The sequence below is a fragment of the Anolis sagrei genome, chromosome 9, assembly GCF_037176765.1.
Source record: "Anolis sagrei isolate rAnoSag1 chromosome 9, rAnoSag1.mat, whole genome shotgun sequence".
In the NCBI taxonomy this organism is placed as follows: domain Eukaryota; kingdom Metazoa; phylum Chordata; class Lepidosauria; order Squamata; family Dactyloidae; genus Anolis; species Anolis sagrei.
The window spans coordinates 32,891,445-32,910,458 of record NC_090029.1 but is presented as its reverse complement, the minus strand read 5'-3'; the positions used below and the strand labels follow the sequence as shown (position 1 = coordinate 32,910,458).

The 19,014-nt window shown below is 43.8% G+C and overlaps 1 protein-coding gene across 2 annotated transcripts in view; it reads right to left on the bottom strand.

Moving 5' to 3' along the window:
• The window catches only part of SH3GL3 (SH3 domain containing GRB2 like 3, endophilin A3), a 30,902-nt gene extending 16,953 nt beyond the window's left edge, over positions 1–13,949 (bottom strand). The window contains exons 1-5 of one of the 2 annotated variants that reach the window (XM_060755220.2): positions 13,724–13,949; positions 7,693–7,761; positions 3,826–3,898; positions 2,365–2,508; positions 364–497 (exon numbers count right to left, since the gene is read on the bottom strand). In XM_060755220.2, the coding sequence (XP_060611203.2) occupies positions 364–497; positions 2,365–2,508; positions 3,826–3,898; positions 7,693–7,761; positions 13,724–13,768 (465 nt within the window). In that variant the 5' untranslated portion in view covers positions 13,769–13,949. Of the gene's footprint in view, positions 1–363; positions 498–2,364; positions 2,509–3,825; positions 3,899–7,692; positions 7,762–8,129; positions 8,182–13,723 lie in introns of those variants that run through there. The other variant, XM_060755221.2, reaches the window with a different exon arrangement.
• Between the last annotated feature and the right edge of the window lie 5,065 nt (positions 13,950–19,014).

Here is a 19,014-nt window from a genome sequence, read left to right as displayed (position 1 = left end):
AACAATGATGGATCTGGACCAAACTTAGCAGGAATGCTCAGCATGCCCAAATGTGAACACTGGTAGAGTTTGGGGAAAATAGGGAGTTGTAGTTGCTGGGATTTATAGTTCACCTACAATCACAGAGCATTCTGAACTCCACCAATTGGGATTAAGTTCCCACACTGAACCCCATGACCAACAGAAAATACTGTTTTCTGAGGGTATTTGGTGACCCTCTGGCACCCCCTCGCAACTCCCCCAGGGGTCCCAACCCCCGGGTTGAGAAGCACTGCAGCAGAAAATGCCCATATATGTAAAATGTGAACTTTCTCAGTGGGATATACATTGATACATAGTTATTCAAGCTAAAGATAAACTCACTCCGATCTCCTTTAAATCTTTGTCTTGCAACAGCTGTAGAGGATCAATGAAGTTCTGCTTGACGTTGATGTCCAAAGAGTCTTTCACTTCAGCCATTTGCTTCATGCTTTCCCCCACATCGATAAGTGCAGAGCCTCGGGGGAAGAAGCAATATTTATACATCACACACCCTAGTCTCCATTATCGGAAACATGAACAATTCTAATTTCAATGTGTTGTCAAAGACCTCAAAACCTCTGAGGATGCCTCCCATAGATGTGGGTGAAACATCAGTAGAGAATGCTTCTGGAACATGGCCATACAGCCCGGAAAATTCACAGCCATCCAATTCCAATTTCCACCACTATCTTTCCCAATACTTATTTAGCTGGAATCAGCTTATATCACGATGAGACAACACATTACGAATAGAGTTCACATCTTCTGGGACATCAGTTAGCAAAAGGTTTCACAAATGAGCTTCTTTTTACAAAGTATTAAATCTGCCCAGCTTCTCTTTCCCTGTCTATCCAAAGGGATTTTTAAAGGAGTGTTGCAATTGAAATGATGGTCCAGATACCCAGCTCTATCAATCTGACCATCAACATGGAAGTCATAACCAAAGTGGAGTAGTTTTTAGCAGGCTCAAAACATTTTGGCTTACTTCTGCAAGGCTTCATTGACCTTTGCTTCATGTTCACATGTGCATATTGTCTGTTGTGAACCAAAGGTTTGCTGAGACATGTTGAACTTATCTCTTTGAGATGGCAGGAACCTGTCGCTATTCTTTCTCTATTATATCTGCCTTTGGTACCAGATGTTTGATTCAAAAAGTAATGCCCCAAAACCCATTTACTTGGCTAACTAAGGCAGGGCTGTAAAAAAAAAAGGGCACTCAGGGCCCTTCTACACAAGCCATAGGTAAAGGTTTAAGTCCAGTCGCATCCAACTCTGGGAGTGATGCTCATCTTCCTTTTAAAGCCAAAGAGCCGGCGTTGTCCATAGACACCTCCAAGGTCACGTGACCAGCATGACTGCATGGAGTGCCATTACCTTCCCGCCAGAGCGGTACCTATTGATCTACTCACATTTGCATGCTTTTGAACTGCTAGGTTGGCAGAAGCTGGGGCTAATAGCAGGAGCTCACCCTGCTCCCCGGATTCAAACCTGCGATCTTTCAATCAGCAAGTTCAGCAACTCAGCAGTTTAATCCACTGCTGTGTTCTACAACTGGGAAATTTCTCAATGTGATTATTCATTTATTCATTCATTTCATTTCATTTCTACTCCGCTCTTCTCCCCACAAAGGGGACTCAAGGCGGCCTCACATAAGCATCAATGATGCTATCAACACCCACTTCAATTAAAACCATAAAACTCAATTTAAAACATTATACAATACATTAACAAATTCATTAACAATAAAATAACGTGCTGTTAAAACCAAGATCCAGGCAGGTAAATCCAATGTCGCAGTGTTCAAAAATTTCCTATCCAATTTGCTGCTAACCTTTGGTCCCAAAGCCAAGTCTTCAATTGTCTTCTAAAGAACAGGAAGGAGGTGGCCAACCTGACGTCCTTAGGGAGAGAGTTCCACAGACGGGGGCCACTGCCGAGAAGGCCCTGTCCCTTGTCCCAACCGTGTTTGCAAGAGTGGTGGGATCAAGAGCAGGGCCTCTCCTGACGATCTTAAGCTTTGTGATGGTTCATAACAGGAGATACGTTTGGACAGGTAATCTGGGCCAGAACCATTCAGGGTTTTAAAGGTTAAAACCAGCACTTTGAGTTGTGCCCGGAAGCTGATTGGCAGCCAGTGGAGCTGGCGCAACAAAGGAGTGGTATGCTCCCTGTACGCCACTCTGATTAACATCCTGGCTGCCGACCGTTGGACTAATTGAAGCTTCCGAGAAGTTTTCAAAGGCAGCCCCATGTAGAGAGCGTTGCAGTAGTCTATTCGGGATGTAACCAGAGCGTAGACCTGGTGGTAAGTTGGTGGTAAGGTGGCAAGTTGCAGAAACTCACCGAAAGTAGACTCATCTCCAAGTTCTCGCCCATATCTGAGCATGGAGTCTCCCAGGAGGCCTTCTGTCTGTGGATAGCCAGTGGTTTTCACTTGTCCTCGAATCTTGGACACTGTATTCAGCATACCCAGTTTGGCTCTGTAGGCTTAGAGAAAAAGCGGGGTTTGAGACTGGCATAGAAAGGTGGTAAACAACCATTGAACTAGAAACATGTATTCATTTGAAACTAAAACATCTGTTCATTGAAACAGTTCTCGAACCCTGGCAGCCTCACACAAAAGTTTAACAAGAATCGAGATTACATTGGGATTATCTTCCAATCAAAATCTGACATAAAATTGGGTCCATTGTCCTGGTAGATTAATCATAGAATCAAAGAGTTGGAAGAGACCTCCTGGGCTATCCAGTCCAACCCCATTCTGCCAAGAAGCAGGAATATTGGATTCAAATGACCCCTGACAGATGGCCATCCAGCCTCTGTTTAAAAGCTTCCAAAGAAGGAGCCTCCACCACACTCCGGGGCAGAGAGTTCCACTGCTGAATGGCTCTCACAATCAGGAAGTTCTAATCAACAATGAAGTGTTTGGGTTGCTGTGAGTTTTCTATCTCACAACCTCTGAGAATGCCTGCCATAGATGTGGGCAAAACGTCAGGAGAGAATGCTTCTGGAACATGGCTGGACAGCCCGGAAATCTCACAGCAACCAGTGATTCCAGCCATGAAAGCCCTCAGCAACACAACGAAGTGTTTTTGTGTTACTGAACCTGATAGAACAACCTACAAAACAGGAAAAATGTACTCAACGGATTCTATTTCCTAGCTATTGCAGTCAAAACAACAGAAACAATGAATAGAACTGGAAGGAACCACAAAGGGCATCTAGTCCAACCTCCAGCCATGCAGCAATACACAATTATTATTATTATAGCACTCCTAAAAGATGCCCACCCAACTTCTACTTAATCAAGGCAAGTTTTGGGGTGAAAGTTTGATATAGCATTGCTTACTTTCATAAGTAAGCAATGCTATGTCAAGGATTTTTACAAAGCAAGCTTGGCTTTTGGAAAATATTAATTATGGCAGAATTAGCATCTGATTTGATACATAAATGTATCACTAGATACGTAATAATAACATGTTGGTTGTCTTTATGGCTAAGACATTTTTCCTAATTCCTGGAAGATAGTTTTTGAAATCACAGGAATCAGAGGGATGCCAGAATAAGGTTTCTACTAATTCATGGAAATAATTATTTAATTATAATTAATTAATTTATTATAATAATTATTCATTAATCGATAATTATAATTATTAATTAATCAATAATTATAATTAATTAATATAATGATTAATTAATCAATAATTACAATTATTAATTAATCAATAATTATAATTATTAATTAATCCATATTTTTATAATGAATATTAATTATAACTATCATAGCTATTGTTGCTGATATACCTGGATTGGGTTGGAGGTATTCAGTCGACTTTGAGAGAAGCTCCGCCACAGCTTTGCTTGTGACATCGATTTTCTGCAATGAAAACATATGCTTTTTAGAGGAAGTTTCATACTTTACCTCTGGTCCTTACAAAAGTATGTGTATCTGCATTGTTTTATTAACACTTATATATTTATTGTTACTTATCTTGAATCCCTATATTGGGAGTAAAGGATGGGGAAACAAAATCAAGAAATAAATATTTAAGGGCAAGATTGCTTGGAGCATCTTTTTGCCTTTTCCTGCCTAAGTGGTACCTATTTGTCTACTCGCATGTGCATGTTTTTGAACTGCTAGGTTGACAGGCGCTGGAGCTGACAGACAGGAGCTCACCACTGGGACTCTGGTGGGGACTGAAAATGTGATTAGGTTGCCTAATTGTAGGAACCAATTGTAGGACAGCCTGGTATCCAAAACATATTTTGCACTACAATGTCCATAAGCTCCACTTCTGTAGGGATTGAACTTCTCTGGAGATTTTTGAATGAAGGCAAAATGGTCATCTGTTGGGAGGGCTCTGATTCCTTAATGGCAGAAGTGGTTGAACAAGATGCCCTTTGGGATCCCTTCCAACTCTTGTCTCCAGAGTCTCCATCTCTGGATATTTTTGAATTGAGGCTGGCTGGCCATCTGTTGGGAGGGCTTTGACTGTGTCTTCCTGGTAGGCAGCCTTTGTTTGTAGGGGTGGGGAGGCCTTTTTCATGCAACACGCCTGTGGACTACAGGTAACACACTAATGTGTTCTGACGCAGAGTTTGGAAAGCTCTATTCTAGTGTGTGTCAGGTTCCTTGGAATTAGAACGCATGAATCAATCATTATCCCATTCTTACTACTTCAGTAAGATTTTCATATCTTAGGACCTAGCCATTCTCTGACTGTCAAGGTGAAGGGGAGGAATCTCAAGCTGCATTGAAAAATATGTCTATCTGTATTTTCACCTTTACTTCGACCTGTGTTCTATTTAAGCAGCACTGTCTGTAGTTCATGCTTAGGAGCCGTGGTGGTACAATGTGTTAAACCCTTGTGCTGCTGAACCGCTGACCTGAAGGTCGGTAGTTCAATCCACAAGACAGGGTGAACTCCTGTCTGTCAGCTCCAACTCCTGTCAAGCTAGCAGCTCAAAAACATGCAAATACGAGTAGATAAATAGGTACCACTTTGGCAGGAAAAGGCAGACACTCCAAGCAATCTTGCTGGCCACACAACCAGGAGGTGACAATAATAATAATAATAATAATAATAATAATAATAAAACTTTATGTATATACCGCTCCATCTCCCCGACTCAGAGCGGTTCCCAGGTAACATGACAAAACATACAAAGTAAAAAAACAACATAACCATAAGATTAACAAAACAAAATATAAGCATAAAAATTGTCGCCATAACACACATATATTAAAAGTAATCCTACCTGTTCAAGGCAATTTAAAAATTTAAAAGGCCGGGCCAAGATTTGTGCAAGCCCAAAAATTCTAGGGCAATGCAATGCTATGGCAGGAAAATTCTGGGGCAGTGCAATGCTATGGCAGGAAACAATAATATTAGGTACGGGTCTGTGGCTGTTCATTCCGGGGCCAATTAGAGGAAATGATCTGGGTAACTGGTAGGAAGAATAAGGCCGTATTAGACAATGTGTGGGGATGAGTTAGAACTGGTCATTTTCGAAGGCTTGTTGAAACCACCAGGTCTTCAAGCTCTTACGAAAGGAGGGGAGGGATGGCGCCTGTCTTATTTCCATTGGAAGGGCGTTCCAGAGGCGGGGGGGGGGCACCACTGAGAAGGCCCCCTCTCTCGTCCCCACCAACTGCACTTGAGACAGTAGTGGGACTGAGATGAGGGTCTCCCCGGAAGATCTTAGAGTTTGTGCCGGTTCATAGAAGGAGATGCGATCGCAGGCTCCTTGGCTTGAAAATGGAGAAAGTACCTCCCCAGAGCCAGAAATGTGCATCGCCTTCAGAAGCCAGAAATGAAAAGAGAAGCCTCTCCCTTGTTTGCATTTGTTTGTCTCATTGTATATGATTGTAAAAAAGCATTGAATGCTTGCCTATGCATGTAAATTCTGTAATTGACTCTGAATACTCTAAGGGAGAAGGGTGGAATATAAATAAAGTGTATTATTATTATTATTATTATTATTATTATTATTATTATTTGAAACACAACAAGATGAGTCCACAGCAAACAAGATCACTCTGCTGGCTGTTGTATTGGATCACACGTCGGACACTTCCCAAGTGTCTAGGACTGTGTGATGCATCGGTGAATAATGTGTGCAGATAATAATAATAGTAATAATAGTAATAATACTTACTTGCTTACTTAGGCGATCCTTCGTTGGATGAGTAAGATGGTCTGAAACATTCACACCTAGCTCCAGCAGAGAAGAGCTCTTTGCCCCACCCCAGCCATTCCACAGATATATAATCCCATCGTCCTAATTCCAACAGACCCCACTACCTCTGAGGATGCTTGCCATAGATGCAGGCGAAACGTCAGGAGAAATGCCTCTAGAACATGGCCCTATAGCCCGAAAAAAACCCACAAGAACCTAAGATGGTCTTCCATGATGGGTTTCCTTGTAGATTCATAGGTGGCTGTGGAGCCCTATTCTTGACCCGCATCTTCTCCCACAGTGAGGGCATTGGTTTCCAGGTGGAAGGCGGTCCCGGTCGGGGTTGGCTTGACGCGCCTTCCTCCTGGCACGTTTCTCTCTTTCACCCTCCACTTGTGCCTCCTCGAATTCTGCAGCCCTGCTGGTCACAGCTGACCTCCAGCTGGAGCGCTCAAGGGCCAGGGCTTCCCAGTTCTCAGTTTCTATGCCAGAGATTTTAAGGTTGGCTTTGAGCCCATCTTTCAATCTCTTTTCCTGTCCACCAACGTTCCATTTTCCATTCTTAAGTTCAGAGTAGAGCAACTGCTTTGGGAGACGGTGGTCAGGCATCCGGACAATGTGGCTGGCCCAGCGGAATTGATGGCGGAGGACCATCGCTTCAATGCTGGTGGTCTTTGCTTCTTCCAGCACGCTGACGTTTGTTCACTTGTCTTCCCAAGAGATTTGCATATTTTCCGGAGGCAACGCTGATGGAATCATTCCAGGAGTTGCATGTGACGTCTGTAGACAGTCCACGTTTTGCAGGCGTACAGCAGGGTTGGGAAGACAATAGCTTTATAGACAAGCACCTTGGTATCCCTACGGATGTCTCGGTCCTCAAACACTCTCTGCTTCATTCGGGAAAATGCTGCACTCACAGAGCTCAGGCGGTGATGTATTTCGGTGTCGATGTTGACTTTGGTGGAGAGTTGGCTGCCAAGCGAGCGGAAATGGTCAACATTTTCTAATGTTACACCATTAAGCTGTATCTCTGGCATTGGGGAGGGGATGGCTGGTGACTGCTGGAACAGCACTTTGGCTTTCTCGATGTTCAGTGACAGGCCAAGCTTCGTGTATGCTTCTGCAAAGGTGTTTAAAGTGGCTTGTAGATCTTCTTCAATGTTCAGTCACATCTCCAGGGCCTGCTTTGTGTTTATGACATCAAAAAACTTTGTCCCAAACAATGTCTCTGGTTCTAAAATCTTGGGGACTGAAACAGTCCTGATTTGGAAACGATGTATCTCAAAGACTTCTTGGGAAACTAAAATGAGGAAATCCCACATAAGCTGTGACACAGGCTCTCTGGGTGATAGCAATTTACAAACCCAATACTATAAACTAACATGGCATTCAGGATAACCATATATCACAGCAATTCTACAAATGCACCGTTCTGTATGGAAAGGGGGAGAATCTGATGATGGCTCTGACATTTACACCGTGTCCGCTTACCCTTTCCATCTCTTGGAATTCATCATCTAGTTTGGTTCCTTCGGCTCCACTGATCTTCTCACTGAATAGCTGCAGCAGAAAATAGTAATAAAAATACAGTGACCTTGGCATAACACAAAACAAAGTACAATACTGGAAAAATGTACAAAAAGACCAACAGAACCCAAAGAAAACTTTTGAGATTAGAAAGTACATGATGAGCATGTACTGCATCTCAATGACATAATGTAGCATTAAAGACTCATCCTGTCTTCCCGCATACAAAGGAGGAAAGGAAAAGGGGATGGCCGTGGGAAAATCGATCAGCCTTTGAGACTAAGTTAAAAAGGAAAAAAGAAGAGTGGATATATATAAAAATAAAGTGGCCCATATTTTCATCCAACATTATAGGCATGGTCTCATTATTCCACAGTTTGGGTATCAAATAGGAAAAGTACATAAGTAATTCGACTAGGATCATGTTCCAAAGACCCTTCTTGCGTTCCCCGAAGAAATACTGAATGTTACTTGTTTTCATTGAGGTTCAAGGAAAGCAATAGGCAGAATCTCAGAATGTAAGAAAGGAAAGGAGACAAAGGGCTTTTTTGTCTGCAAGGGAATCAAGCAGGATTCTGTGGCTATGAGATGGTGTTTCGTTCTCCCTGGATGGAGTCAGCGTCCACCAGGCAGTGCCACGTCACACCACTGAGTGGCATATTTTGTCAAACTTGCCTGAAGTCATTCTTCTTGCCCAACAAAAAAGCACTTTGTGCTTCAATGTAAATCTCTCCCCCCCCCCCCAAGTGTGCTGCCTCCATGGCCCACTCACAGATTGACCATTCAAGACGATGTGAAATGCCAGATCATAGAAAACAATGACCAGACGAATGCCTCGTGTTGCAAAAAGTCACGGGTCTGACTGTCCACTCTAATCAACAGAACTGGTTAGAAATGATAGGACATCAGAATTTGAAATGAATGCATGGCCTTGGGATGTATTCACTTAGCAATGCAAAAAGTAATTTGGATTAGGATTAGAATCTTCATGGGAAACCCATCCTGCCTCCTCAGTTCCGCAAAGGTAAATTGTAAGTGTATAATCAAACAAATAGGTAAATAGAGGAAGCATTCCAAACATTATCTCCCTTGATCTAGACCAGACCTGGGCCAACTTGGGCCCTCCAGGTGTTTTGGACTTCAACTCCCACAATTCCTAACAGCCTCAGGCTCCTTCCCTTTCCATCTTGTCTCCTGTATATGTCATAAATTGGGGACCCCTCCCCACAGCACCAACTGCCACTCTGGGCCGGAGTGAACAGAGAGGGGGCCAGAGGGCAGTTCCACCTTTTCTCCTGTGCTATTCTAATAATATAATATATTGTATATATATTATTTATAATATTACTAGCTGTCCCCTGCCACGCGTTGCTGTGGCCCAGTCTGGTCATCTGGAAAACAAAGTAATGTGAAAGTATTGGTTTCTAATATACGTAATTTCTTTATGTTTATAGATAAACAGTATTTATTGCTCTTTCTTTCTCAGTGTTGATGTGGAGAGTGTCTGGTTTGCCTACTCTGGAAGAGGCAACATATCGTTGTCTTTCTTTAGGGGTCCCTTTCAAATCTATGATACTATATCTGTGTGAATCATATTTATCAATCTATATCTTTGGCTGGATGGCTCTTTGTCAGGAGGGCTTTGATTGTGTTTTCTTGCCCTGGTGAAGAGAGTTGGACTGGATGGCCTTAAGTATTTTCTGTTGGTCATGGGGGTTCTGTGTGGAAAGTGTGCCCCAATTCTGTCATTGATGGGGTTCAGCATGCTCTTAGATTGTAGGTGAACTATAAATCCCAGTAACTACAACTCCCAAATGTCAAGGTTTATTTCCCCCAAACTCCATCTGTGTTCATATTTGTGGATATGGAATATTCGTGCCAAGTTTGGTCCAGATCCATCATTGTTTGAGTCCGCAGTGCTCTCTGGATGTAGGTGAACTATAACTCCAAAACTCAATGCCCACCAAGCTCTTCCAGTATTTTCCTTTGGTTGTGGTAGTTTTGTGTGCCAAGTTTGGTTCAATTCCATCATTGGTGGAGTTCAGAATTGTAAGTAAACTATAAATCCCAGCAACTACAACTCCCAAATGACAAAATCAATTTTTTTAGTGATGGTCACTCCTTGGGTTAGTAGGTATCTTGTCGCCAAATTTGGTGGCAATTCGTCCAGTGGTTTTTGAGTTATGTTAATCCCCGAAACAAACATTACATTCCAGTGATTCCGGCCATGAAAGCCTTCGACAATACATTAAACATTACATTTTTATTTATATAAATAATGTAATGCAATATAATACTAATAATAATATGATATTATAATGATATATTTATATGTAATATTATTAATAATATTACAATATAATGGTATACTACAATATAGTAATATATAATACTGCTATTGTACTATGCTAATAATATAATATATTGTATGTATATATATCTTGTAAGTCGTTGAGTCCCCTTCAGGGTGAGAAGGGCGGCATATAAATGTCGTAAATAAATAAATAATTGTATCTAAATGAGTCTGAGGCTCCATCTACACTGCCATATATAATGCTGTTTGAAATGGCATCTGAACAGTATTGTGGGAGTCTACACCAGGCTGGGCCAACTTGGGCTCTCCAGGTGTTTTGGACTTCAATTCCCACAATTCCTAACAACCTCAGGCCCCTTCCTTAAGCAGCTGCGAGGCTGCTAGGAATGGCGGCCTTGGGATGTTAGGAATGGTGGGAGTTTATTTATTTATTTATTTATTTCATTTACTTATACCCCGCCCTTCTCACCCCGGGGGGGACTCAGGGCGGCTTACAGTGGGGGCACAATTAGATGCCCAAGGCAATTCACAAGCAATACAAATACAAACAATTCAACAATTAATTAAAAACATCAATACATAATAAAATCATAAAAGTCTCATGCTCAGGGTTCAGAGTCCATATATCCATTCCATTCCATTTGTCCTTGTCTATCATCAGATCCTTCAGTTAGCTGTCAGAATGACCAAAGGCTTGATCCCAGACCCAGGTCTTCAGTTTTTTCCTAAATGCCAAGAGGGAAGATGACGATCTAATCTCCCCGGGGAGTGAGTTCCACAGGTGGGGGCCACCACTGAGAAGGCCCTGATCCTCGTCCCCGCCAGCCTCACTTGTGACAGTGGCGGAGTCGAGAGCAGGGCCTCCCCAGAAGATCTTAAGCTTCGAGATGGGACGTAGAGGGAGATCCGTTCGGACAGATACACTGGGCCGGAACCGTATAGGGTTTTGTAGGTCAAAACCAGCACTTTGAATTGCGCTCGGAATTGGATCGGCAGCCAGTGGAGCTGGCGCAACAGGGGGGTGGTATGCTCCCTGTACGTCGCTCCGGTGAGCAATCTGGCTGCTTCTCGCTGGACTAGTTGTAGTTTCCAAGCAGTCTTCAAAGGCAACCCCACGTAGAGTGCGTTGCAGTAATCCAACCAGGATGTTGAAGTCCAAAACACGTGGAGGGCCCAAGTTTGTCCATGCCTGGCCTACACTGACCACATAATGCAGTTTCAGTGTAGATGGGGCAAATGGGACCTGAACAGCCTGAGAGATAATAATAATAATAATAATAATAATAATAATAATAAACTTTATTCATACCCAGGGGCGGCTCGTCCATTACACGAAGTAAGTGGTTGCAGAACACTTTTTTTGCCAGGGGCGCAGAGCCGCCTCTGTAAATGCCCCTCGACCACCACTCAGCTCACAACAGCCCACTCAGCTCACAATGCCCCTCGAGCACCCCTCAGCTCACAACAGCCCTAGCAGTCCGGGGGGAGCCTCGGCTTTCTTGCCTCGCTGCTGGGCGATCCTCTTCCCTAAGGGGCTGGACCCTTGAGCCTCGCCAAGCCCCTCTCGTTCCTGCTCCACCCGGCCACCGGGTGCGCAAGCAGAGCCAGCGCTCAATTGTTCTCCACGTTCGATCCCTTCCCCATGACCGGCTCCCTTTCCCGATCCCCCAGCGCTCCACCTGCCTCCTCTCCCCTCCCCAATCCACGGGTGGGCCAAGGGGACGAGCCGCCGCGCCTGGCCCACTTCAGGTCCGGAGGCGTGTCTGAAGACCCCAGCGTGCGCACCAAAAGTAGCCTCTTCTCCTGACTTTCTCTTCAGCCATTGGGACCAAGAGAGAGAGAGAGAGAGACCCTCCGGCTGGAGGTATCTCCCACATCCGCTCCCTCCTTTGTTTTTGCACCTACCTTCAGGAAAGGCGGGCATCTCCACCTCTCTCTTTCTCTCTCTCTCTCTCTCTCGGTCCCAATGGCTGAGGAGAAAGTCAGGAGAAGAGGTGACTTTTGGTGCACACGCCGGGGTCTTCAGGCACGCCTCCGGACCCAAAGTGGGCCAGGCAAGGGAGCAAGTGCGGCAAGTGTAGTTCCTGGGATGTATAGTTCACCTACAATCAAAGAGCATTCTGAACTCCACCAATGATGGAACTGAACCAAATATGGCACACAGAACTCCCACGACAAACAGAAAATATATATCAATGATTGGTTGGGGGGGGGGTGCCAAAATACTGTTTGCTTACCGTTGAAAATTACCTAGGGCCGCCTCTGTTCATACCCTACCCCCATCTCGCCAAGGAGACTCGGGGCGGCTTACATGAGCCCAAGCCCAGCAAAACAATACATCAGTATAAACAGAATATAGCAATAAATAAAATGTAAGTAAATAAAAATACAACACAAAAAAACCCATTATAAATAACACATCAACAATACAAAATCACAAATCAACCACTATGGGCAGAGATGTTGCAACAGAAGTAAGATGGACAGGGCTGAGGAAGTGGTACCTTTGCTGGATATCACACAGGAAAATTCCAGAGAATTCTGCAATCACAGCTTTTAGGCTTATTTTGAGGTAGTGTATTAAACACACAACTATTTGCAACCCTCCACGATTGGCAACATAGTGATTCTCAAACTCCTGCGTGTATTAAACCTCAACTTCCAGAAGCCACCTTGGCCAAGGGTCAGAGATTCTGGGAGGGCAAGGATTTGGGAATCAATGGGCTAGACTCCAGTGGTTCTCAACCTTCCTAATGCCGCGACCCCTTAGTACAGTTCCTCACGTTGTGGTGACTCCCAACCATAACATTTTCATTGCTACTTCATAACTATAATTTTGCTACCGTTATGAACCGTAATGTAAATATCTGATATGCAGGATGTATTTTCAAATCCCAAATACCCAATATGCCCAAATTTGAATACTGGTGGGGTTGTGGGGGGGGGGGGAGATTGATTTTGTCATTTGGGAGCTGTAGTGGCTGGGGTTTATAGTTCACCTACAATCAAAGAGCATTCTGAACACCACTAATGATGAAATTGAACCCAATTTGGTACACAGAACTCCCATGACCAAGAGAAAACACTGGGAGGATCTGGTGGACATTGACTTTGAATTTTTGGAGTTGTAGTTCACCTACATCCAGAGAGCACTGTGGACTCAAACAGTGATGGATCTGGACCAAACAGGGCACGAATATTCAATATGCTGAAATGTGAACACTGGAGGAGTTTGAGAAAAACAGACCTTGACATTTGGGAATTGTAGTTACTGGGATTTATAGTTCACCTACAATGAAATAACATTCTGAACCCCAACAACGATAGAATGATTGGGGTGATTTGAATGCAATATTCCTGCTTCTTGGCAGAATGGGGTTGGACTGGATGGCCCATGAGGTCTCTTCCAACTCTTTGATTCTATGATTCTATGAGAATCCTATGTTTTCTGATGGTCTTTGGCGACCCCTCTGACACCCCCTCGCGACCCCCACAGGTGTCCCGACCCCCAGGTTGAGAAACACTGGGCTTGAGAAATATCTGTTGAGTTGGGCAACTCTTCCCCAGCCAGTAGCCAGCAATGACCCTCTTGCCTCAATTCACCCTCCTGATTTGCAAACCCTGGAAAGGCTGCAGGTGTCCTCCTACCCAAAGTCCCAAACCATATTATGTTCCTCTTACCTGGCTGGCCTTATGGAACTGCTTCTTGAGCCCTGCCACCGACATGCCAGCTTTGCCCCCAGGGCGCAATCTGAGTTTTCCAGCCAACAGAAACAAAGGGTTAAATGGCCAATGCCCAGGTCCAGAGGAGGATTGGATGCTGTGCCAAGGCCAGGCTCCAAGAGAGAGAAGGCAGCTCAGCTGGAAGGACCACTGCCTTCCGAACACGCTCCACGCCTGCCCTCCCATTGGCTACGGCGCGTTCGATTCAGATCAGCTCGCCCAGCGATTGGTCCCTTGGAGGGAGTTATGCAAAAATCAGAACCCTCAAGACGCCAACGTTCTGTTTTGGTTTGCAGACAAAGCCAGAGAGAGGAGGAGGAAGGAGCACGTCGGAAAGCAAAGGAGATGCGGGCACAACAAAGACGAGGGGTTGTTTGTTTTTACCCGCAAATGCTAAGGCAATGCCAATCTTCTATATAAATAAAAATGTAATATTCGTTTGTGGGATTAACAGAACTCAAAAACTACTGGACGAATTGGCACCAAATTTGGACACAAGACACCTAACAACCCAATGTATGTCCTTCACTCAAAAAATTGATTTTGTCATTTGGGAGTTGTAGTTGCTGGGACTTATAGTTCACCTACAGTCAAAGAGCATTCTGAACTCCAACAATGATGCAATTGAATCAATCTTGGGACACAGAACTCCCATGACCAACAGAAAATACTAAAAGGGTTTGGTGGGCATTGACCTTGTGTTTGGGAATTGTAGTTCACCTACATCCAGAGAGCACTGTGAACTCAAACAATGATGGATCTGGACCAAACTTTGCACAAATATTCCATTTGCCCATATATGAACACAGATAGATTTTGGGGGAAATAGACCTTGACATCTGGGAGTTGTAGTTACTGGGATTTACAATTCACCTACAATCAAAGAGCGTTCTGAACCCAACCAACAACAGAATTGGGGTAAACTTCCCGCACGGAACCCCCATGACCAACAGAAAATACTTAAGGTCATCCAGTCCAACTCCCTTCACCAGGACAAGAAAATGTAATCAAAGCCCTCCTGATAAAGAGCCATCCAGCTCTTTGATATGATTCACACACAGAGAGATATAGTATCATAGATCTGAAAGGGACCCCTAAAGAAGGACAATTATATGATGCATATTCCAGAGTAGGAAAACCAGACAATCTTTACATCAACACTGCCAAAAATCAATGAGAAATTCTGTTTACCCACAAGCGTAAAGAAATTACATCTATTAGAAACCAACACTTTATCATTACTTTATTTTCCAGATCGCAAGACTGGGCCACAGCAACGTGTGGCAGGGTCAGCTAGTTCTTAATATTCCGAAATATCATACAGCCGGGTTGCTGTGAGTTTTCCGGTCTTTATGGTTATGTTCCAGAAGCATTCTCTCCTGACGTTTCGCCCACATCTATGGCAGGGCATCCTCAGAGGTTGTGCAGTCTGTTGGAAACTAGGCAAGTGAGGTTTATATATCTGTGGAATGTCAAGGGTGGGAGAAAGAACTCTTTGTTTGTTGGAAGCAAGTGTGGATGTTGCAATTGGCCACCTTGATTATCATTGAATGGCTTTGCAACTTCAAAGCCTGGCTGCTTCCTGCCTGTGGGAATCCTTTGTTGGGATTCATCAATACAGAATTCAGGCCATGAAATCCTTTGACAATATCAGAGCCTTTACTTTGGCCCATTTTAACATGTTGTCTAACTTTAATAATGTGAATGATATCATTTTAATGTCCACCTTTTGAAGGTTTTAAGCTGTATTGTTCCTGAATTAAACCGTAAAACATCCTAAGACACATTTGGAAAAAAATATTTAGAAAGAATTAGAAGAAAATGAGATGCCACTACAAGTTGGTTATTCCTTATTGGGAATTCTGAAATATGCCAAAATCTAAAATTATGCACATGACAGTGGGTTGTTGTGAGTTTTCCGGGCTGTATGGCCATGTTCCTGAAGCATTCTCTCCTGACGTTTCGCCCACATATTTGGCAGGCATCCTCAGAGGCTGTGAGATGGGCCAAAACTAACAAAATGAAGTTCAACGGGGACAAATGCAAGATACTCCACTTTGGCAGAAAAAATGAAATGCAAAGAGACCGAATGGGGGACAATGATGCCTGGCTTGAGAGCAGTACATGTGAAAAAGATCTTGGAGTCCTCGTGGACAACAAGTTAAACATGAGCCAGGAATGTGATACGGCAGCAAAAAAGCCAATGGGATTTTGGCCTGCATCAATAGGAGCATAGTGTCTAGATCTAGGGAAGTCATGCTCCCCATGCTCTCTTCCGCCTTGGTTAGACCACACCTGGAATATTGTGTCCAATTCTGGGCACCACAATTCAAGAGAGATATTGACAAGCTGGAATGTGTCCAGAGGAGGGCGACTAAAATGATCAAGGGTCTGGAGAACGTGCCCTATGAGGAGCAGCTTAAAGAGCTGGGCATGTTTAGCCTGAAGAAGAGAAGGCTGAGAGGAGATATGATAGCCATGTATAAATATGTGAGAGGAAGTCATAGGGAGGAGGGAGCAAGCTTGTTTTCTGCTGCCCTGGAGACTAGGATGCAGAACAATGGCTTCAAACTACAAGAAAGGAGAACTCATCTGAACATTAGGAAGAACTGCCTCACTGTGAGAGCTGTTCAGCAGTGGAACTCTCTGCCCCGGAGTGTGGTGGAAGCTCCTTCTTTGGAAGCTTTTAAATAGAGGCTGGATGGCCATCTGTCAAGGGTGATTTGAATGCAATATTCCTGCTTCTTGGCAGGGGGTTGGACTGGATGGCCCATGAGGTCTCTTCCAACTCTGATTCTATGATTCTTGATTCTAGAGGTCTGTTGGAAACTAGGCAAGTGAGGTTTATATATCTGTGGAATTGGCCACCTTGATTAGTATTGAATGGCCTTGCAGCTTCAAAGCCTGGCTGCATCCTGCCTGGGAGAATCCTTTGTTGGGATTTAGCAACCCAGTGATTCAGGCCATTAAAATCTTCAACAATACCAGAGCCTTTACTTTGGCCCATTTTAACATGCTGTCTATTGGAAGGGAGATGCTTACAAATCCCCTATGTATAATGCAGTGGTTCCCAACCATTGGTCCTCCAGGTGTTTTGGACTTCAATTCCCAGAAATCCCAGACAGCTATAAGTAATTATGGGAGCTGAAATATATAAACACGTGGAAGACCAAAGGTTGGGAGCCACTGATATAGTATATACACCCCTGCCAACCAGACATGATTGAAACATTGATCTATATCAAGTATGGACAAACTTTGGCCTGCCGGGTGTTTTGGACTTCAACTCCTACCATTCCTAACAGCCAGTAGGGTGTTAGGAGTGGTGGGAGTTGAAGTCCAAAACACCTGGAGGGCCAAATTTTGCTCATGTCTGATCTATATCATGTTATATTGGCCATATGAAATCCAGATTATCTGCATTGAACCGGATTATATGGCAGTGTAGACTCATATAATCCAGTTCAAATAATGTGGATTTTCTGCTTTGATAACCTGGATTATATGGCAGTGTAGAAGGGGTCTCAGATTCTTCCAAACAGTCCATTATGAAAGCTGCCAAAAATAAGCTGGTCAAAGCCAATTGAGGTATGTCTCACTTCCAGTGAATGCTACGGATTTGATACTGGCTGCTGCATTGCCATCCATGCCTATACACAGGAACAGTTCTTCAGGCCCTTCCACGCAGCCCTATATCCCAGAATATCAGGGCAGAAAATCCCACATTATCTGAATGTGGACTCAGGTCCCTTTCAGGTAGGCCTTATAGTCCATTGATTTTGTCATTTGGAAGTTGTAGTTGCTGGGATTTATAGTTCACCTACAATCACAGAGCATTCTGAACTCTACCAACGATGGAATTGAACCAAACTTGGCACACAGATCTTCTATGACCAAGAGAAAATACTGGAAGGGTTTGATGGGCGCTGACCTTGAGTTTTGGAGTTGTAGTTCACCTGTATCCAGAGAGCACTGTGGACTCAAACAATGATGGATCTGGACCAAACTTGGCACAAATAGTATGCCAAATGTGAACACTGGTGGAGTTTGGGGAAAATAGATCATTACATTTGGGAGTTGTAGTTGCTGGGATTTATAGTTCACCTACAATCAAAGAGCATTCTGAACTCTACCAATGATGGAATTGAACCAAACTTGGCACACAGAACTCCCATGACCAACAGAAAACACTGGAAGGTTTTGGTGGGCATAGACCTTGAGTTTTGGAGTTATAGTTCACTTACATCCGGAGAGCACTGGGGACTCAAACAGTGATGGATCTGGACCAAACTTGGAACAAATACTCAGTATGCCCAAATGTGAACACTGGTGGTATTTGAGAAAAATAGATTGTGACATTTGGGAGTTGTAGTTGCTGGGATTTATAGTTCACCTACAATCAAAGAGCCCTTTGAACCCAATGATAGAATTGTGCTAAACTTACCACACAAAACTTCCATGACCGACAGAAAATACTGTGTTTTCTGATGGCCTTTGGCGACCTCTCTGACACCCCCTTGTCACCGTCTCAGGGGTCCCGATCCCCAAGTTGAGAAACACTGAAGTAAAGCAAATTCCTTGCCTAAGAAAATCCTATGAAATTCATGGGGTTGCTGTAGGCAGACAGGCAACTGAAGCTAGTAAATTCTTCAGACAACTTCCCAAACAGGAGTCTACCATATCCCATCCAGCTTTGGACAAGTCTACATAGGGACCACCAAACGCAGCATTGCCCAAACACGAATCAAAGAACATGAAAGGCACTGCAGACTACTTCAGCCATAAGCAGAGAACCTGATGAACCAACCTGGACACAGCGTATTATTTGAGAACACAGAAATGCTGGACCACTCTCACAACCACCATGTCAGACTACACAGAGAAGCCATTGAAATCCACAAGCATGTGGACAATTTCAACAGAAAGGAGGAAACCATGAAAATGAACAAAATCTGGCTACCAGTATTAAAGAACTCTAAAAATTACAACAGCAAGACAACACAGAGGAAACAATCAGGCACATCTAATCACCTCTCAACAAAAGATTACCCCAGGCACTGCCAGGCCATCAAATGCTAATCAAGGTGGTAAGTTGAAACATTCACACCTAGCTCCAACAGACAAGAGTTCTTTGTCCCACCCTAGTCATTCCACAGATATATAAACCCATTTTCCTACTTCCAACAGACCTCACTACCTCTGAGGATGCTTGCCATAGATGCAGGTGAAACGTCAGGAGAAAATGCCTC